The 21521-nt window shown below is 41.3% G+C and overlaps 1 protein-coding gene and 2 long non-coding RNA genes across 15 annotated transcripts in view; 2 read left to right on the forward strand and 1 right to left on the reverse strand.

Annotated features, from left to right (window-relative positions):
* The first annotated feature begins 21 nt into the window (after positions 1-21).
* On the forward strand, positions 22-4001 carry LOC147654584 (uncharacterized). Its single transcript, XR_015282701.1, has 2 exons — positions 22-192; positions 632-4001. It is a non-coding gene; the product is annotated as an uncharacterized LOC147654584 (long non-coding RNA).
* A 3159-nt stretch (positions 4002-7160) lies between these two features.
* LOC147654585 (uncharacterized) lies at positions 7161-8365 on the reverse strand. Its single transcript, XR_015282700.1, has 2 exons — positions 8235-8365; positions 7161-8144 (listed from the first exon to the last, which is right to left on the reverse strand). It is a non-coding gene; the product is annotated as an uncharacterized LOC147654585 (long non-coding RNA).
* ITSN2 (intersectin 2) overlaps positions 8034-21521 on the forward strand; it is an 80429-nt gene continuing 66941 nt past the window's right edge. For 3 of the 13 annotated variants that reach the window (XM_086875669.1, XM_086875665.1, XM_086875672.1), the window contains exons 1-2: positions 8449-8991; positions 21333-21396. In XM_086875669.1, the coding sequence (XP_086731795.1) occupies positions 21366-21396 (31 nt within the window). In that variant the 5' untranslated portion in view covers positions 8449-8991; positions 21333-21365. Of the gene's footprint in view, positions 8156-8395; positions 8992-21332; positions 21397-21521 lie in introns of those variants that run through there. The other 10 variants (XR_015282697.1, XM_086875666.1, XM_086875660.1 and 7 more) reach the window with 7 other exon arrangements.

Here is a 21521-nt window from a genome sequence, read left to right on the forward strand (position 1 = left end):
GGAGGGACGGAGGGACGGAGCGGGAGAAGGGGAAGGTGTTAAAAAAACGCGTAAAAGGCGTTTTTGGGTGATTCACTGATGCCCGAAAATATAACTTGTTTGATGAGCCGTGAGCCCCTCAGTGCAGGGGCTGCCGTGCTGGGTGGGTGCTCCCCCTCCTCCGCAGTACCATCGAAAGCTTATGGAGTTCTGGTATTATCAAATTTAATTTATAAATAATATATGATAATGTATTATTTCAATATCCGTAAGTTATATGTAAATTACATTGCGGTAATTTGTAATGACTATTTTTAAACTTTTCTGATTGCTATGTTATGTAAATCAATAGTAAATTTAAATGTAATTGCTAATGCCTAACTGTACATAAATAAAATCGTTATTATTAGAATTAGTAATAATGTACACTAAAAACAAATAAATTACTTTATAGGGCCAGTTTGGAGGGAGCTCTGAACGATCTGGTCTAGTGGAAGGTGTCCCTGCCCATGGAAGGGGTGTTGGAATTAGATTATCTTTAAGGTCTCTTCCCAGCCAAGCCATTCTAGGATTCTATGATTATTATAAATGCAAAACTGACTCTGTAGCTTGTTGTCAGAAAGAAATCACACATTTTTCTCTCTTTCCTCAGGCTGAGCTCACAGAAGGAGTCAGGCAGGTGCCAGTGCTGGTGGAAGGGGAGGGGAACATATGGCTGGGAACAGAAGGAAGGTGGGAATGTGACAAGTGATGACAAATTGGTTTACTTGGAGAGGAGTTGCACTGTAGCTTGTTCCAGCCTTTGATTTCTGCCGTGCTGACTTGAGCTGTGTGTGATTTGCTCTGTGGAAAGTACATCCCACTCCAAATGAAACCATGAAACCAGGCAGAGCAAGTCCTTCAAGTAAGCCTTTGTGTCCCAAGAGAAGTATCCAAGAATAGCAAATGTTTGAAATGTTCTTGCTTAAATTGCTCCACCTTTCTGTTCTTCAACTGTAAGATGAAGATACTAATATTAACTTGCCTTAGGAATCTTGTGAAGAAAAAGCTGCATTTGTGAAGCACCAGTTACAGTAAGAATAACATAAAAACCCAAGAGAAAATAAATTAAAATGTATTTTTATTCTATGCTGCTTCTGAATGGTTGTTAAATAAAACCCAAGGCTACTTAGTGGATAAGGAAGATTACAAAAACTTTTAACAATTCAGGAAGCACAATTCACCTTGCAGCATTATTCATTTTCTGCACTGAGAAAAGGGTGGGGGTGTGGTGGAAAAACTAAAGTACTTATGCAAATGCTGGAATTAAACCTGTCCATGGGTTTGTGTTTAAATTGACTTATTGCAGGCTCTGATTCAAAGCTGCCTTATTGCTGTGGAATTGATATGGACTTTCACTGGGCAGTTTCTCTGACAGAAGGGTGAAATCAAGAATAGTCTGGGAATGCACAGGTGTATTGAGTTGTTCCATTGCAACCTGGGAAAAACAGAGTTTGCAGATATAGATTTACATGGAATGATGCCTGTGAAGTTTCCCATTTCTCGTTTACCACTCCAGGATTGATGAAGACTTCATCATGCCAAGCAAAGATGGGAATTTTACCAGGAACCTTTAACATCTTTATAATAATGACAGAGCTTCTTTCCCTGGCTGTGTCTCTGTATTAAGGTGTTTCTTATTTTTCATCTGATTTTAAATCCTGTCAGTCTAGTGAGCACTACTCAGGCAGAACTGAGCTGGCTCCTTGTAAGACAAAATGGCCCAGGACCTCAGCATGGCAGAATGGGACACAACTCTTGTACTCTTTGTCCTTCCAGCAGGTTGAAACTGCCATGTTTGAAGTTGTCCCTCCAGTAATATGCTCACTAAGTGCCAAGACACTAATCTGGGTAGTGGGTAGTAATCCATGATGATCCCAGTTCAAAAGAGGAAAAGCATATCCAGCCACAGCAATGCAGAGCAGTATTTCTTGGAAGGGCTGCCAGTGCCAAGTGCCAGTGGATTTATCTTGTTAGGTAGTAAAAGCCCTTTTCCTGACACTGCTGACACAGGACAAAAAGATAATTTTGCCTTAATCTATTTAGCCATGAAGGTTAAAGTTAACAGGTGACTATTTATTGATCACAAATATTAGAATAATTTTTTCTTAAGTGTTTTAGTGATTCTGCAGCCAAAATTCCTCTGGCAAATGAATTTTCAGAAACACTGGGAGTAGATCAATGAAGTCGATCAGCAAATTGTTACAGATTTCCCTTTCCAAAGCAAGAAGCAGGATAAAAGCAAGACAAACCTTGCGTGAAAATTCAAGTGACCCATTAATGGCTGATAGTATGATCTCTTTTCATACTCCATTGATTTCAGCTCTGGTTTAAACTCTGTTAAACATTAACGTCAATGTAAGTGCCAAAGTGACTTGCTCTGACAGACTTACCTCTGGTCAAAGACAACTTTCAACTCCAAAAAAAACCCTAAATCCTTAGGGGTTTTTAACTCTATTTTGGGGAAAGACTGCAAAATTAGATCCAACCCTCTGAATGCAATAACTTTGTCACTGATTTGAGGTACAGCACAACGTTATTACTTGCAGCTGGTAAAAGAATTTGCCTTTGCTTTGGTTTTTCATGGAAAAGTCCAGCAGGATGTCAGGCAGATGGGGGCAGCAGCACCTCAACTCAGCATTACACCAGGCAAGAGCCACACTCAGGGGAAACTTCTGTGTTCCATCAACACAGATCTTTTGTGTAGACTCCCATAAGACAACTTAAAACCACAGTGATCTCTTTGCCATTTCAACGAATTCCTGTTTTTATTAATTTTATTAATTATTAATCATTAAATCACTTTACTGTTTTACCCTGTTTTGCCTATCTTTATCATAGTATGTACTTATTTTATAGCATCTCTCCAGAAATCTGTGAATCTGAGAAAATTTGTGTTTCACAGCAACTCACAAAACATTCTGAAATCTGAGATTTATTTCAAATTTTCACAATATTTATATCATTCATCCCTTAAAAGGAATGTGTAATTCCAGAGAACCTCACAAAATTCAGTACACAAGAGGTACACTATTCAAAAGTATTACTGGTCCTCAGAACCCAACAGTATGTATGAAATAACAGGTTTTTAGCACCTAAAAGTGAAAGATTTGTGGGGGAAAAAACCCACACATTTGTAGCAAGTGTAGCAGGGATCCCAGCCTATTGGGATTAGAGTGGTTTCTTGGCTTGCATCAAAACTTGAGTGTGGAGAAACAAATGCGTCTGAAATGACTGCAGCTCTGTTTCACCAGGGTGTTATTTACTAATTGTAGCGTAAGGATTGTAAAATTGCAACAAATAACCTTGCTCAACCCCATTACTTTGCTATTGTCAGCACTTGGCACTTGTGAAATTCCTGTGTGCTTGAGCATTTTTGCCTGCCTGCACTGCAGCTAGGGATAGCAAGTAAAACCCCTGTGTCTGCTCAGCAGCTGGCAAAGTTTTATTTGCCATAATTCAGTCTGCATGAGTCAGCACTGCCTCCCTTCACAACATGGTCTGGACTGTCTGGAAAGCTGCTTTCTCTATGGTTACATAGATGTTCTGTAAATCCCAAAATAATTTCAGTGCGGTAGGCAAAGAAGTCTTTGCCACACTGAACAAATACAGTCCAGCTCCCCATCCACTACTAAATCATATCAGTGCTTGGCAGGGAACAAAGTTGGGACATGAATATTTTATTTTATACAGCTATGAAGTAATAGAAAATCCTGCAAAATGAATACAGTAGCCATTTGTTATTTTTAAACCTGTGTGGGCTTCTGGTCCAGAGAGCAAACCAAGATCTCTAGTTCTATTTCTGATGCAGCGTGTGCTTTGTGCCTTCTATGACTTTTTGATAAATTGCTACTCAAAATCAATATCAGAAGTGCACCACTCTTGTTCTTTTAGGTATGGAAAGCAGATATTAACTTGTCCTTTTGTTTATCCCATTGTGTTTTATGCCTCCATTTTAAAATAAAGATGTGAGTTAAAAGACAGTATCTAGCACTTACTCAAAAGGAGGAAAGCGGTTGGACACTGCTGTAAATATGAAACCTGCAGCAGCACTGAGTGAGGGCTCATTGCTTCTGTGTTCACTGGAGGGAAAAAAAGAGGAGGTGCAAAAGAAAATTTAGCATGAATAATAGAGTTGACTCTAATAATAGGGGTCAGAGCTGTCACTCCTCAGGTAGGTGTGGCTGTTCCTAAGTAGTTCTTTATAGCTGGGACAACAAGCTGGTCTCTCCAGATGAGGAAATGCCACTCATTAGGAAACAAAATTAAACAGGTCACTACAAGAGGAATGTGTGCAAGTCTCTATTGAGCAATTACTGCTTTTTGCCCACTCAGAAATAATTGTCACTTTATGTTCCTCGATCTCTGACCAATAACTGCACAAACCATGGCTTATTCTTGTAGTAACTGATTTCTGGTGTTCATTTGCTTCTGGTTTAACTTTATGTGTTTTAAACATACATTTATAGGAAGATATCTGTCATCAAGCTTCAACACTGCCTGGTCAGAGGGCTTGGACAGGGACAATAAAGTATTCACTTCTGGCGTGCCTTCCTGCAGCAGAGCAAAGAAAATAAGCAATATTATGGAGTAAACTAAGAGCAGAGAAGTCATGTTACATTTTGCCACTCAGTTCAGGCTAAGCAATTTTATTCATGATGTTTTTTCCTGTCACTGGAGGTCTTTCCTTATTACTCTAAAGACAGCAAAACTGCTTGTAACAGGAAAGTGAGGACAGAGTACAGATAATGATCAAAAAATAAAGCCTTAATGTGAAAATTGAGTTGCTAGTGTTAGTTTCTCCATCTTCATTATATCTCGTTAGGTTTTGCTGTTGTATATTGGTTTTGGCTCAGACATGACAAGAAGATCATAGAATCATAGGATGGGTTGAGTTTGACCTTGAAGATCATCTGGTTACAACCTCTCTGCCACAGGCAGGGACACCTCCCACTAGAAGCCCAGGTTAATAACAATCCTAGAGGATGAGATATTGCTTATAGTAAATCCTACTTCTGCTCCTCCCACACTTTTCATCTTAATTAGTCTCTTCTGAGTAGCTGTTGTGCTTCAGCTCTGCCCCTGTGTCTGGAACAAGCCTCTATCTTATCATACCATTTGTTTCTTCTCCTTTCAGCTCCCTTTTCTATCATCAGTTATTATTAAGCAATTTCTCTTACTTTAATGGCTTTTTGAAACTAATTAATTCCTGCAGTTTTAAGTTTCTTTGCAACTGTCTACTCGTTGCTAGTAGGGTACTGTCACCAGAATGGACTTTTATTTCATCTAGTATTGGACATCAGCCCCCAAAAACACATGTTGAAGCTTGTAAAAAGCACTCTTTCCAAACCCTGAGATGCCCAAAGGCAATATCTGCAACAGTGCCTGTAGAAACTCCACCTTCATAAAAATAGTGTTTTTCTTTTAAACCTACTTCAAGCAGTCATCAAACTCTGAGTGAAAACTAATTTCATTCTCTATTTTAAAGATGTAACACTAGCTTGTGGCTCAGACATCACTAATAAAACATCTCTGTAAAACCCTTTGGTTCAGTAAGAGTTCAGAGTTCAAGGATGCATTTTTTTACAGCTGACACTAAACATTGTATGTCTACAGACTCCATTTTCAAGGAAGAGTGACTTGAGGGGCTGCTGCATTCAAATGTGTCTGCACTACAGATTGTGTGTCCTTCCTCCTCCTTCCTCTTCTACACAGGAAGAAGTGTATCTTTCTGATAATTAATTAATCTTATAGGTATTTATTCTTCTAATATCTCTGATCAGCTCCAGTTCATTGTGATAATGTAGCTGCATTGAATTTGTGCAGAATCAGAACACATAAAGCTTTGATGTGCTAATTTTGCATACCAGGTTATCTTGCTAGGGAGTCAGCTGAATTTTTAATTCCCTACAACTCCTCCCTCCCAGGCAACAGGTCAAAAGAAGTGATTCTAAGACTCCCTTGGGTGTCCAGCTCTGGGGTCTAGCACAAGAAAGGTGTGGTCCTGTTGGAGTGGGTCCAGTTCTGACCATGAAGATGCTCGGAGGGCTGAAGCACCTCTGGTATGAAGCAAGACTAAGCGAGTTGGGATTGTTCAGCCTGGAGAAGAAAAGGCTCCAGGGAAACCTTCTTGTGGCCTTTCTGTACTTAAAGGGGCCTGTGAGAGAGATGGGAAGAGGTATTTTCAGTGGGCTTGTTCCAGCAGGAGAAGGAGTAATGGTTTTAAACTGAAAGAGGGTCGATTTAGATGAGATATAACAAAGGATTTTTTTTTTTACAATGAAGGGGGTAAAACACTGTCAGGGAGGTCATTGATGCTCCATCTCTGCAAATATTCAAGACCAGGTTGGACAGGGCTCAGAGCAACCTGATCTAGTTCAATATGTCTCTGCTTATTCCAGGGGGTTTGGATTAGAAAGGTCCTTTCCAACCCAAACTATCACATTTTGTGATTTTCCTGGCTTCAGTTTTGTCTCAAAGGAGGTATTAGGCAAGGTGTCTAGTTACCTCAAATGTGGTAAATTGCTGCTTTCCTATAGGGACCTCATATTAATAAAGCAGGTGGGTCATTTCCCATCTGTCATATTTATAGAATCCAGTATCCCAACATCCTTTATACAATTCCTGCTTTATATACTTTGTCACCTCAAAGCCAGTGGTTAAACACATACATGGCCCAAGTTAATTTGCTTGTGGGATGTGGCAATAACACCAATTACAGAAGAAAGGAACCGTGAGGTTCTTTGAAAAGTCACCTAATTCAATGTTCAAAGCATGATCAACTGTATTTATCAAACTCCTCCAACATCTGTCTAATCTGTTCTTAAGAGACTTTCATTCACAGATTTTCACACTGCCCTTCCCAATCCTTAACTACAGTAATCAGTAACCTGATCGATTTTGTCTTATGAGAAGAAACATGTTCAGCTGGTTTATTGTTATCTTAATCCTTTCTACAATGGCCTTTATGAACCTGTAAACTGTTATGCCTGATGCAAGCACTTGTCTTCAGTGCAGAGCAGGCTGGAGGTGTCAGCACAACAAAGTCACATTTAGAACTGCTGTATCACTATAATGTGTACTAAACAGATTAAAGGCTACATTTTAAGAGGTGTTAGAAAGTAATTCAAGTGAAAAATGTCAGATGAGAGACTTTAGTTGGGCTTCAGAGAAGCCTGTTCTTGACCCAGGGCTGCTTTGTTAGCCCGAATAATTATTTGGAATTATATGCAGCACTGCTCATGAAATCTGCAGATGACTTCAAAACAGCCCAAGGCCACCTGAGCCCCTTGAATAACACAAGTTTTAATCCACCTACACAGGAAATATCTATGCATCAAAGCCGAGGTTGCTGTCTGTTCATAGGATAAAAATACAAAGCATGTTTTTGAGCTGGGTGTGAGGGAGAAGAATGCTGTATCTTCAAAAGCAGTGAATCAGATGAGGGCTGAGGAGGTCACAAGGGGTAAATGCATGAATGCTGCCAGTGCAATACTGGCATATGTGGCAGCTGCAACAGCAAAGGCAGACATCAGGTGTGTAAGCAGAAATATTACCCAGTGGTAAGTGCTAGGATGTGGCCATGGCCATTGCATGGCACAGGAACGTGACTGTTCCGGAATCACCGTGAATGATAAAAGGTGTAATAAACTGGAAAGGCTCATTAGGAACCCAGAAGAATGAGTCAGTGGAAAAATCTGGGCTGTACAAAGGTGATAGGTAATTATCTACCCAGCAAAAGCATAGCAGAAAGGCGCTGTTATCGTGCACGGCGAGATCCCCTCGCTGGAGAAGGAAAACGTTTGGTGGTTAAAAGTTACGGCATTTTCCACATATTGCCTTCCTACAGGATCCTTTAATTTTTGGAAAGATAAACCCCTGAAACCCTACGTATTTCAGTGCACTGAGCAGTGCCTGGCGTGATCCAAATTTAGCTGCCGGTGCCAGCCCCCTCCGCGCTGGCGTGAGGGTCCCGGCGGGACGCGCTTCCCTTGGAAAGCACCAAGGGTGCTGTCACCTGCTCCCAGGTGGAAGAACTGCCCTCATCTGGGAGCTCTGCCTGTGCAGAACAGACGCCACGGCTTTTCAGCTTCTAGACGGGATAGGACTGGAATACAGCCGGAAAGCTGAAACAGAGGTATGGAACAGATGAGGAGGCAGCGGTGAACAAGGACGGGGTGAATCTGTCCGTCAGGTCTTTAAGCGGTAGCTTTTACCGTATAGCAAAGGCTCGGTGCAGACATCCCCGGACCGCGGCACTGTTTGGCGAGCCCGGCACAGCCCCGGGAGCTGCACCCCAGGGCATAGCCCCGCATCCATCGGGCTCCCAGAGCCCCGTCCCGGCTGTGGCGGAGCCCGGCCTCGGGCAGCGCCCGCCCCCTCCCCCGCCCCCGCCGCCATGTTGTGGGGCCGAGCGCCGCGGGAGGCGCAGGGGCCGCGGCCCGGCGGAGCCGCCGCTCGGGGCAGCGCAACAGGTACCGGGGGGCGCGGGTCGGCGGGACCGCTGCGGGCTCCACTGCCGGCTCCACTGCTGCGACCCGCTTTACTTATCTTTTATCCTTTAGCTGAGTCTGGGCTCTCTTTTCATTTTCTGATTTTTTTTTTTTTTCCTTGGGTGGGGGTGGTGTCTGGGGCTTTGGGCGGTAGCGGCGGTGGCTCCCACTGCCGGCGCCGCCGCTGCTCGCCCGCGCTCCCTCAGTGCGCTGAGGAGAGATCCCGGTGCCCGTGCCCACACAGCTCCCGGAGCGCCCTGCTGAGGTGAGGTGACTCGGACGCGTTCGTAGAGCCCAGTTCCTTGTGGTGATGGTGATTTTGTTCCGTCTGGTTAACTGTGAAGATCCGGAGTTTGGAGAAACCGAGCTGGTTTCTGCAGTTAAAGTTTACGAACTGTTCTGCCTGTAAATAGACCGGCTTTTCTCGGTCTCGACTTCTCACCGCGGCATGTCGTAATTCAGAAAATAAAATGAGGCTGAGGTACGTGATTCGGTTCCCAAAACATTAAGGTACCATTTTGAATACAGCAAAAGGTTTTGCAAAAGGCAGATGGGGCTTTGACATCTGTCACATTGCAGAACTCGAAAGTAGATCGTGCTTTAAGATAGTGCCTGCGTTCTGTGAAGTTATTCTTGCAGCGGTTCTCTTAAACATCAGTCGGAAATTCCCCATCTCAAACACGGGAGTGAGAAGTCTCAAGCTTCTTTGCCCTTGTGTCCAGGCTGCCCTGTCGTGTGCATCGCTTTTTGGGGAAAATGATGTTTTTTAGAACTCGTTTGCTGTTGGTGCTGGCCTGTGGTGGCCGCAGCTCCCACGCCGGAGTGTGCGCAGGCAAACTCGGGGGTGAGTGAAGCAGAACGTGCTGTGGTGACATCGGTGACACATTAACTGCTGCTCGCTCTCGAGAACTTCTAATCATTCCTCTGAAATTTGCTCGTAACAAACATCTGTATCCACTGATGCGACGGCGACGTGTAGAAGCAATGAGTCCTAGGAACTAATTGGATAAATAGCTGCCTGGGTTTCGTTCTGCAACCAAACCCGGTTCATTTTTTTAAACTTGTTTCCACTCTACCTCCTCTGTTTTGTTGACTGTACTTTTTTATTCTGTTTCAGCTGGGTGGGGCATTCACACCACTGTACCTCTGAGTATTTAGAGAAACCCTAATTCAGACTCTGGGCTATGTATGATGTGAACTGCATGATACCTGCAGACATGGATTTAGGCTGCTCTGTGCTCTCTTTGAACAGATTTTTTGGTTAGATTAGCTTCCTAACTCAGATGCCTAAATTAGATCAAGTGAATATGCTTATCCTTTTAATTACCATCCTGAGGGAATTGCATTTACTTTTTTATCCTCCATCTGTACAAGATCTGGGATACAGGACGTATCCCTGGCTGAGTTGTAGTTGTCACTGTAATAGAAACAAAAAGGATGTTCCTGTAGCAGTTACAATAACAAAATGGGGTACCTGTAGCCTGTTTGTGTTAATCATAAAAATAACGGGATTATCTACTGTAGGTACTGGTCAAAGCACCAAAGCTTTATGGGTACTTACTTGTTTAACCATTCTTTTAGACAGAATGAGATAGATCAAGGTGGAAATGATGCATGGATGATTTTGAATTGTGTTTTCGGAAAGGCTTTGTTAATTGAGATTCAGGTATTATAGTGATTTGTACCACAGTAGTACTTATAGTAAAGTTTTTTACAAATATTTTTGCTGTAGTCTTTAATGTTGAAAAGTGAATTAATTTCATGCCAGAGGAAAGCAACTATGAAAACTGAGTCTTAGTCTGTAGGTGATAGTATTTCTTCATTGAGCTGCTTGTCAGGAGTTGGTAAGGAAAATGAGGCAGCATTTGGAAAGTGAAAGGTGTGCATGCTTTGTTTGGGGTGTTATCAGAAACCTTCACAGCCTCTGAAAATAGGCATCTGTCAGGAAAATACCTCGGGATTAGTTCCTGAAAGGCAGTGAAGTCCAGATTAGTTCCTGTTGCAAATTGAGACAGATGTCCCTAGTCTGAGAGATAACCTGTTAGTTAACAGTTTGCAAGTAAACTGTCTGCTGTTGTCTCAAAAGATTTAATTTGATCAGCATGTAAAATATGTTAAAAAAAGCATTTAATGACACTTTTCTTTTAAAAGCCAGAGCTGGTCTCTTTGCCTTTTTAAAACTGGTTCAAAAATTTGACATCTTTATTTGTAATGTAATTTCTGGCCTATTTTCACTTGAAAGGAAAAATCTCCAATATCTCAGTTTTTAAAAAGCTTTTATCTGTTTCCATTTATTTTTATTTACCTCAAATGTAATTACAGAATAATATTGTTTTGAAGGGACTTCTGGAGGTCATCTGGTCCATCCCTATGAAAAGCATGATTAACTCAGGTCAGTCAGAGCCATATCTAGTTGTGTTTGGATTACCTCTGAGGCTGGGGATCCCAAAAACTCACTGGACAGTCCTCTTCAGTTTGGTACCCACACTGGGTCACAGAATATCCCATCCCCTTGCCCAGGCTGTCAGTGAAGACATTAAACAATTCTGGCCATGCTGTCAGCTCCTGGGGAGCATCATTAGTTCCAACTGGATGGATTTGGGACTACTGACCACAGCCCTTTGAGTCTGGTTTTCCACCCAGTTTACAGTCAACATTTTCAAACTATGTTCCACCAGTTTGGCAGTAAGGATACTGTGGGAGACCATGTTAAAACCCTTTGTAGTGTCAAAATAAGTTGCTATGCCCTCGTTCACAGGGCCAGTCATCTTAAAGATGAGATGTGGCTTGTCCTCAATAGCCACATGCCATTTCCCATCACCTTTTTCTTCTTTGGGTACCTGTAGGTGGGTCCCAGGAGGATTTGCTCCATAATCTTTCTAGGGACTGAAGTAAGATTTAGCAGCCTTCTCTTTGCCTTTTTCCAGCTGCCAGGATCCTTGACCAGTCACCAACACTCCCCCAAAAATAACAGAGCTTGGTCTTACAGTGACATTAGCCAATGTTCCTGGCAGCACTGGGCCTGTGATTTGTTCCATGTAGATGTATGCAAATGCTCTACTTCCTTGTCTTCAAGTTGCTTTGACTTTCAAAAGCTGCTTTCTGTTCAGTGCAATGTTAAATCTCTTGGTAAAGGATATTAAACGATGGATCCTGACATGTTTTTAAGTTTTGGGGTGACGCTTCGTGCAGACAGTCCTGTGAAAATTGTGGGAGCCGTAGTCGGCTGACAGAGAGTTTGGGGTGTTGCTTGGATTGGAAGGTTCATTTTATGTGGCTGAATGATTGGGAAAGTCAGTAACCCTTCTTAGGCTTTTTTTGTCTTAAGTGATGATTGGTGATTATAAAGATAAAGTTGTGCAAATTGGAGACTTCTCTTTATTTTATGACTGACTGACCTATTTCAAGCACTATCACTTATCAGTGAAACACTTAACACAAAGCGTACTTTGAGGTTCAGAGGTTGAGCCTGATACAGGGTGAAATAGGGTAGTTACTGTATTCCTCTTACCTTTAAAAACATACTGTCACTCCTTAACTTGATTTTTTAAAATCACATTTTTCTTGTGTGCCCTGGTTGGTAATAGGTGATACATCAGACTCTTTTGAAGGGAAACACTCATGTTAGAGTGCCTGGTTGGATTTCTGGAAGGGCTAAGCAGCTGTTTCAAGTGATCCTGAAATTGTCAACTGCTTAGTTGCAAATATCGCAGATATCTGAATTCCCTCTGGTATCATGTGTCTGAATCCTGATCAATATAGAACTGGGAGATTTATGTCTACACAAGTTCAAGTTCCTTCCAGTGACAGACCAATGTAAGCCAAAATTTTAAGCCAGCTGTGAGCAGTGCAGCCTTGTTTTCTGTGGCATTGGCTGTCTGAGTTTCATCAGATGTGAGCCTGTGTTGCAATTTTTCATGTGGTCAGTATATTTAGAGCAGCTTTTAGCCATGTGGATCCTCTGGTGTCTAATACAGGTACTCAAACATACAGCAATCTCTCTCTTCCTTGAGGGCACTAAATTTGGTTGTGTCTTCTCTGTCTGGTTGCCTGCTTTTTAGGAATATTATATTCAGTTGAGACCCTTGTAAAGGACACCCTTCTGTTAAGCTTGTTTTCTGCTGGATGATGGGGTTCGTCAAAGTAGTTAACTATTCATGTCTCTACTCTGAGAAAGCCAAGCTAAGAATTCAGGCATCCTGGTTGCTTGGTTACTAGAATGTTACTGCTTTCATTAATTCCCTTCTCTATCAGGATGGTGTTCAGGGTTTTTTTGTTGGTTTTTCGTTTTTGTTGTGTTTTTGTTGGTTTTTTGTTTGTTTTTATTCTCAGATTTATTTAAGAATAAGTCTTTAGAAAACAAATAGGAGACTTTATTTCATGAGTTCTTCTTCTTACTTCTACCTATACATTGTTTTATTGCCCTATGATACAGGGACTGTAGTAACTTGTTTTTCTGGTACTGTTGTGTCATTAGCACCAAATGTTGTAAAGGTGAGAATTAGGTCACATAAAAATTATAAAATAAAAATGGAGCTGTTGAAATGTCATTTTCCTTTAAATTCAGAGTATTTAGAACCTTGTCAGTATAGGAACATGGCCAAGTTGGTTACTTGGATCCTAGAGTCACGATAATAGATTGAACATTAATATATAGATGAGCAGAGTGTTGTGTAACTCTTATTTTCAGAACAACACATAAAATTCAAATGATGTAACATTTGATGTTACATGTACATGATGACAGTAGCAGCACAAAGCATTGGAATTACCTTATAGAGGACAAGTACCTGAGAACTATTTTTAAACATTTTGGCAGCTACAGATAGTTGAAAAGGCGTGGTTGATCCAGAAAAGTCACAACTTCTTGGGAGCAGCGATTCTGAGAGCAGGAAGTTTGACTTGAGACACTTTGATATGAGATGTTGCTTCAGAATTAGCAGACAGTAGTTCTGAGCAGGCTCTACTAGTGAAAATGTTCAAGGCTGATGCAAGTGGAGCTTGTGAAATGCTGTGGCATCAGTCATGACCAGCATCTGCAGTTAGTGATTCAACAGCATACACATGAAGTAAGGGAAGAACAGGAAATGGGAGTTAACTCTTCTTTGTTTCTAAAAATATTACAATTGGAATGTGAAAAAATTACCTATTATGGCTATACTAATAAATGTATCAAAAAATCAGAGTGCATTTAAATAATACTTCAGTCTTACCTTTCAAAGCTCAAGAATTTTACTAATCAAAAGATAAAACTTTATAGCTTTTTCCACTACGCTCTTAGGTAGGACACGTCTTTTTAACTGAAATACTTTTGCCCCTCAGGATTTTACGCGATATTGAGGTGTTTGTCTAACACAGATGATAATTGATTCACTAAGTTCATGAAATTCAGTTTTGGTGCTCAAAACATTATTACTGTATGCTCTGGAGCTCTGTGCTAAAGGTCTAAGAGACCACATTTCAACTGGATGGTTTGAAGGACTGTCCTTGATATTATAAGCATGGATGAGACTTGTGGATGGGAGTGGGGTCAGAAGCAGGAGTCTTCAGCTGGGGCAGGTGGGAGATGCTGTGGCCACACTGCCCATGTCCTGGGTCCAGCTCAGGAGCACTGGACTGGTCCCAGAGTCCCTGCGCTGGGTGGGATCTCCATTACACCCACACTTTCCTGTGTCACTGTGGGGAATGCATTTTTACCCATCCACTATCCAACTGAAATATTCCTACCTCATTATTTTTTCCTGTTTTGACTGCCATATGCTAATCTTTGCTTCTTCTCCCACAAGGTTTCCCTGTTTTTTGATTCATCAGAGATAAACACAATTTCTGTGCTTTAAAGGCTTCTTGTGGCCTTTCTTCTCTCTGCTTGTCATCTTTTGAGAAGTTAAACCTGCAATGGTTTTGTGCACCTGCCCAGCTTGAGAACAGATACCTAAACTGTAAATCCAGTCTCACTGCATGTTTTGAATTCATTAATTTTACAGATGGTCAAAGATTGTTCTCTGCTGAGCACAGAGGAGTGCTCACGTATCTTTTATTTTATGCTTTGTTATAGCAGCCCATTAGATATTCTGTACATTCTGCACTGTTATCTATGTCTGAAAGCTGAGCAGCAAGTTAAGTAGCATCTCTTCTATCATAAGAAGAAAATAATGTTAAGAATTCTTCTGTTAGTTTGTTGTTTTTTTTTCTGTTAGCATTTTGCTTGTGCTCCTGATGGAAGGACAGGAGTAGGCTCAAAATTTCCCTCTAAGGTGGCAAGATTTTAAATGAATAAGCTTCAAAGTAATGTGCTCTTAATGTTTCCAGTCATGGTTGAAGTAAGAAAACAAAGAAAAGGAGACAACTCTTCAAATATTTACTTCTTGCCCAAGTCCACCTTGACATAAATTAGGAGTTACAGTGTGAAAGTGGAGAACTGTGGGTTTCAAGGTGTGTGAACCTCACCAAACAGCATTTAAGGGTGCTTGCACAAAGCTTGCAAATAATTAGATGTGAGAATTGATGTGTTTTAAAACAGAATCTTTTTTTTTAAAAAAAGGCATTTGGGGTGGGGAGTCATGTGAATTAGAAAGTTGGAAGGAAAAAAAGAAAAAACAACCAAACCCAAGAGTATTTTAAGTTACCACCCCTTGAGGAGCAAGTGTATCTCACTCAGCTCTCTGGAAAGATTACAGTATGCAGCCTGGAGTTCTTTCTCAAAGGTAGAAGCTCAGAGCCTTTAAAAAAATTCTTATAAATAGTCTACCCTCTGCTTCTTTTTTTCATTTCCTTTTTAAGCAAAGCAAGCAGAGTTGGTGATGTCTGTCTGTCTGGGATCAGGTGAGTGAATGTATTCTCCCAGGGCGTGACAGAGCTGGGTTCAATTCCCATCTTTTCCTGAGGAAGTTCGTGTCTCCTGGGAGAAGGGCCAGGGAATTAAATAGTGAGCTTCCTGAAGTGGCATTCTCATTCTTTCCCTCATAATAATTTCTTCCTTGCAAAGAAGATTTGAAGTTGGAGGGGCATGGACATAGAGAGAGAGAACTGTGGATCTCTGCCTTAATTAGAGAATAAAAAATAAAATGTGAGAAACCTTCTCCTAGGAAGGAGGAAGGAAAGATCAGTTTTAATCTCCCAAAACAGAGGAGCTGAATACTTTGAATGGGTGCTTTCACAGCTGAGCAGCTGTGTAAGAAACAGAGTAAACCCAGCAATAGTGACCACACAGCTCGGTTTTTTGAACAGAAACAGAGATCCTTGTATTTTGGATGGTCAGTACGTTCAGAAAGCCTGTTAGTCAGGCAAGGTGGGCAGAAGGGTATTTGTCAAAAAAGTATTTTTTGTGTTCTGTCTGAATTACAGAATCACTAGGTTGGAAGAGACCTTCAAGATCATAGAGTCCAACCCAGCCCTAACACCTCAACTAAACCATGGCACCAAGTGCCATGTCCAATCTTCTTTTAAACACATCCAGGGATGGTGACTCCACCACCTCCCCAGGCACACCATTCCAGTACTTTATTGCCTTTTTCTAATATCCAATCTATATTTCCCTTGATGCACCTTGAGACTGTGTCCTCTGGTTCTGTCAGTTGGTGCCTGGAGAAAGAGCCCAATCCCCACCTGACTACAAACACCTCTCAGGAAGTTGTAGAGAGTGATGAGGTCACCTCTGAGTCTCCTTTTCTCCAGGCTAAACAACCCCAGCTCCCTCAGTCATTCCTCAGAGGGCTTGTGTTCCCAGCCCCTCACCAGCCTCCTCTGGACACACTCTCTATTGGGTAGGAAGTTTCTCTTTCATGGTGAGCAAGGAAGGGGCTTCATACCATAGGGTTAAGAAGTAAAATGTGTAACCCTTTTTTTTTTTTTTTAATATCGAAATATTAACTAAGGCTCTCAGTACTGTTATCTACAGTAGCAGGGGGAGCAGTAAGAGCCAGCAATGTGCTACCCACAGTCAGCTCCTCTGTTTTGTCACTGATGTCATTCATCTGTTATCAGAGTGGGTGGACTTTGTAAGCTGGCCACAGTGCATTTTGAAAAGGCCATGTGGCTGTATATAACTGTACTGTATAAAGGAGATAAATGCTTAGCCTGCCACAATGTTGAGATGTTTTTATTTTTATTTTTTTTATCAGTAAACTCTCATACTCGTATGTCTTGAACAAAGAGAAGTTCTAGTCTGTGGTGCTTCATAATGCCTTACTAATGCTTCTTATTTCATTTTTAAGAGAGTACTCCAAAAAAAGCAGGAACCAACTACATGGGCTATTACAGGCTCACTGCTTTGCAAAAATAATGAGTTGTCTTTGTGTCGTCCAGATCTACAGGTGTTACAAAGAGTAAATCAGGCAACCAGTGCTGCATTCTCTGTCCTTGCTAATTGGTTCTTGCAGCAAAATTCTGCAATATATCTTCCTCCTGCCATGGAGAAAAGGTAAAGAGTAATAGTGTGATTGCACATGATGCTTCCATGGTATTTGCTTTCTTCCAGACAGAGCCTGGTGTACCAGACCTTCATTCCTACTAAAACTACGTGGCTGTGGTTTTTCTGAGAAATGTTTTGGAAAAAAAAAAAAATCAAGTATAAATATTAATAAAGATTGTGGTAAGGCTGCCCTTCATAAAATAGCTATATGCCAATGATAGGGAAAACAAAAGGCTTTTTTCCTTCTCCTGCAGTGTGCCCAGTTCTAATGTTTTCTAATGCTTTCAGCATGGTCCTGACATGCCCCCGCTTTTGCAATCTCCTCATTTCTTTTCTCCACTTGTACCAACTATGATAAACACTGAGAGAGAGAAGTTGCAGTCTGGCAAGTCAGTTTGTAAAAACAATTAGTGTTTTAGAAATTAGGACTAGTCAAATGGCTTGTTTACAAGAACTTGCTGTTCTGCTGTTTAAGATTCAAGTTTTCCTGTTTTCACCCTAAATGGCAGCAGGACTTAATGTCATCTACAGTGTTCATAAGGATGTTTGATCCTGTTGTTACACCATGGATTTTGAGCTGTGTCTGCCATAGTTTCTTACAACTGATGACTGAGTTCACCAAGCACATCTTCTAGAGCATTTTGCAGAAACAAATTTCTGTGAAATGCTGTGGTGGGGATGGCCATGATTTCATCCATATCATCTGTCTGGGACATTGGCTATAGTATTTTCTTGGTTTTTATTTTCTTTCTTCACTGAACATTTCTATATGGCATTGTGTAATGCATTTGTAAAAAGGGTCCTTGGAAATTTACAGCTTTCACCTCCATTAATGATCAAAAGTTATTGGAATGATTCTAAAAAAATTTTATGTTTGTCTTAAAGTGAGAATATTTTGCTGAGATTCCCTTGATAAATAAGTGGTTCACTCTTGTGTCCAAAGGCTTAAGGTACTTTTACACCTTTGCAATCTTTATAGAGGGTGATTGCAGGAACTTTATTTGCAATTTCTGAAAATAAGCTGCTTTTAGCTTTGATATATGCCTAGTCTCCAAGCCTTTGGGATGTGCTGGGGAAATGCAGAAGACAGAATTCTTGCTGAGGGCAAGCTCCATTCTTTGGGAAGGATTGTTTTCACAGACTTTGAAAAATGTGTGTAGATTTCAAGTTTACTAGACTGTTTCCTCATTTTAAAAAAATTGAGGGGAAATTATATTGCCGCAATACTTTTATTCTTCCTTTTTTTACTTCTTGGTACTATTGAGAATCTGTCACTGGAGAAGTATCTGTGCTTGGTGTAGTCCTGCTGTCTGAATGGTGTGGATCTGTGCAAAGGGATAAGATTTTGTTCCCAGTGCTGGTGAGAGAAAAAAATCCTGTAAAAATCCGATTTATGATTTTTGGTTGCTTCCGTAAGGTCATAGTTTTCTGTTTGTAAGGGTTACTGTAGGAGGGTTTGCTTCCCTTCAAGTTTAGTGCTTATTTAAAATATGACAAAGTCTACATATAGACATAATAGTGAGACAACAGAGCTAAATCATGATTTTAATCACATCACGTTGCTGTAATGTACTCTCAGTGCAGACCCATGGGGCAGTTCCCTCTTGTTTTTGGATCTGGGGTGTTGGTTCATCTCCACAGCAATGCCCAGCACAGATTTACCAGGTTGGTTCAGTCCAGACTTGGGAAACTTAGGCAATTTTCAGGTACACTGAAAAATCCTGTGTTGATAATTTGGGCAGGGATGCTCATTATTTTTGCTGATTGAAATGAACCAGGAACATGTGTCCTTCATAGATGTGGAGCCTTCTTAAATAGGAGTCACCTTCAGCAAATGAAAGTGACATCAAAGTTTTCAAAATTTTTAAGATGAAATTGATTTTAAAATGTGGTATAGTTGTGTCTCTAGGGACACTAAAATGAGGAGAAGGGTTTTCCCCATTTTGTGTGCATGAAGCTGCCCGGGTTATTTCTCCCCCTCGTGTGCTCAGTAGTTGAGGGTTTTGAAAGCTCAATCCACAGAAGCCATTTCAGCAAAACCAAGGCAAAATGTGACTTTCTCTATAACTGTGAGTTGTATGAAGTATTTTAAAAGTATCTCTTAAGATTTGAGGCATTAGGAGTCAATCAGTTTACTATCAAGACCTGTATTGTGTGACATTTATCCCACTTGTATTGTGAGTCCTTCCCTCGAGTACTGTGTCCAGTTTTTGGCCCCACAGCGTAAGCATATGAAAATACCAGAATATGTCCAAAGGAGGGAAATGAGGATGGTGGAAGGACTAGAGGACAAGACTTCTGAGGAACAGCTGAGGATGTGAGGTTTGTCCACTTTGGAGAAGAGACCGAGGGCGTGACCTCATTGCTGACTACATCATCTTTGTGATGGGAGCAGCAAGGGAAGTGCTGGTCTCTCCTGGGGATGGGACACAAGGGAATGGCTTAAAGCCTATCAGAGCACATTGAGATTGGATATAAGGAAAAATTCTCCACAGAGAGGGCAATCATTCACAAGAAGCTCCCCAGGGAAGGTGTCATGGCCCTAGCTGCTGTTCATGAACTGTTTAGCCAGTGCTCTTTAGATACATCAGTTAGCTTTTAGGGTGTCCTGTGTGGACTCTGAAGTTGGACTCAATGATTCTCCTCTTGTGTCCCTTCCAACTTGCAATATTCTATGGTTTTGTGATTACTCATTTAAAAAAAAAGCAAGCTAAAAGCTGCCTGAAATGAAGAGAATGAAGTGAATTGGTGGAAAAACTAATACATAGTCCTTGACCAGTAAGACTAAATCTGGAACAAGTCACATGTAGGTAGAAGTCTTCTGATTCTGGGGGTGTTCTTCAGCATTCTGCTTCTGTGTCATGGTTTCAAGTTCTGTTTTAGACCTCTTTGACAGAACAGCTTTTGCAGAGAAATATACTGTAGAAATGTTTAACAACATTGGCAGCATTTTTCAGGAAGGCTCTTTATAGATCTCAAGTGTCTCTTGGTAGGCTGCTTGGTAGGTCCATGTCTTGGAACGGTCCATACTTCCTTTTTTTTATCTTTCTATGGTTGATACCTTGTGTCATTGTGAGAGATCATTTGGACTCACTAACCACCCCATTTACTTTCTTTAATAGATACATATATGTGTGTGTAGCCACAAATGTATGTATGTATGTATAATAATGATGATGTGAACAATTATATAAAGAATTGCTAACAACTGATCCCAGACATTTTTAATTTTATTGAAGAAATGTGCAATAGATACAAAAAAGTGCTTTCCTGTCCTCAGGTAGAACCAGAGTGCTCTCTGGTTGTGTGATTTTTGTGCTGAGATGTGCAGGAATTTCTTCGCAGGAAGGGAGTATGGGGGATGTAATATTTCTGTACTTAAAATATGTGGCTGTATTGAGAGGTGAAGGGGGTTTTTGTGTATGCGTGTGGGTAGGAGGTTTGGTGTCTGAAAAGGGGGTGAGCAAGATGTGAATCATGTTTTTTTAAATTAAAATATTTCATTTTTCTAACTTCATCCTGTACAGTAGTTTCTCCACAGAGAGCACAATGATAATCATGTATAAATTTCAGTATTTAAGTAAAATTATCTCATCCAAAGCACAGGCTCACTTCATTGTCTTAGTTCTACGTTTGTTAAGCAGTGAATTGCTAATGCTTTTCTCTCAGATAATTATTAGTGACTATTTTGCAATTCTAAAGAATTCTTTATATGTGTACTCTTGAAAGAATGCATACTAGAAGAAAATCTTAGTACTTTGATATTTATTATGAAAGTAAATTCTGCTGGGACCCCGTTTAAATGCTGCTTTTGAGTGTTTATGTAGTAGCTTGGAAGGAATAACTTCATTGTGTTGCTTCTGCAAAACTGGCTGATGACAGATTTTTATTGGGACAAGCGCTTTCTTCAGAATACATCATGTTAGAGTGTTTCCTTTGTTAATAGTGCGTGGAGTGTTTGAGTGGATGAATTTGAATAATAATTGGTTTTCCGCTGCTCAGCGGCAACTTCCACTTACAGAGCTGAGCACTGAACTTTTTATTTATTTTATTTTATTTTTATGAAAAACTGAATATTTTCCGGGGAGAGCTGGCGGGGATGTGCAGGGACCCCGGGCTGTGCTGTCCCCAGCCATATGTCCCGGCTAGCCGGGGGCTGTTTGTGTACATCACTCCGAACAGTTGGTACTGTTTTCCTTTAAGAACTGCCACAAGCTTCAGGACTGCACTGCATACCCTACACAAAAAAAAAAAAAGATCCCGCCACCCCCTCCCCGGTGTAGATGCCGCTGGTTCAGCAGCAGCCCCGGGCCGGGCATTGTTTGCTGTCGGAAGTGGGGCCGGGGACGGACGCGCCCCGCTCGGCTCTGCCCTTGTTGCATTATTAATGGCACGATGTTTTCATGTTGCAGATGGCTGAGGGCTAGCGGGGCGCATTCGGGACCATGATGGCTCAGTTTCCCGCAGCCATGAATGGTGAGTAGCTCCGGGTTGTTCAGGTAGGGGTGGGAGGTTTGGGATCTGTTGTTTGTTTGTGTTTTGTGGTGCCCGCGGCAGCGTTTGGGTCACTTCGCTGCAGATCACTGTGCGGAGCCTGAGCC

This window comes from Cyanistes caeruleus, chromosome 2 (genome assembly GCF_971803275.1).
Source record: "Cyanistes caeruleus chromosome 2, bCyaCae1.hap1.1, whole genome shotgun sequence".
Lineage (NCBI taxonomy): Eukaryota > Metazoa > Chordata > Aves > Passeriformes > Paridae > Cyanistes > Cyanistes caeruleus.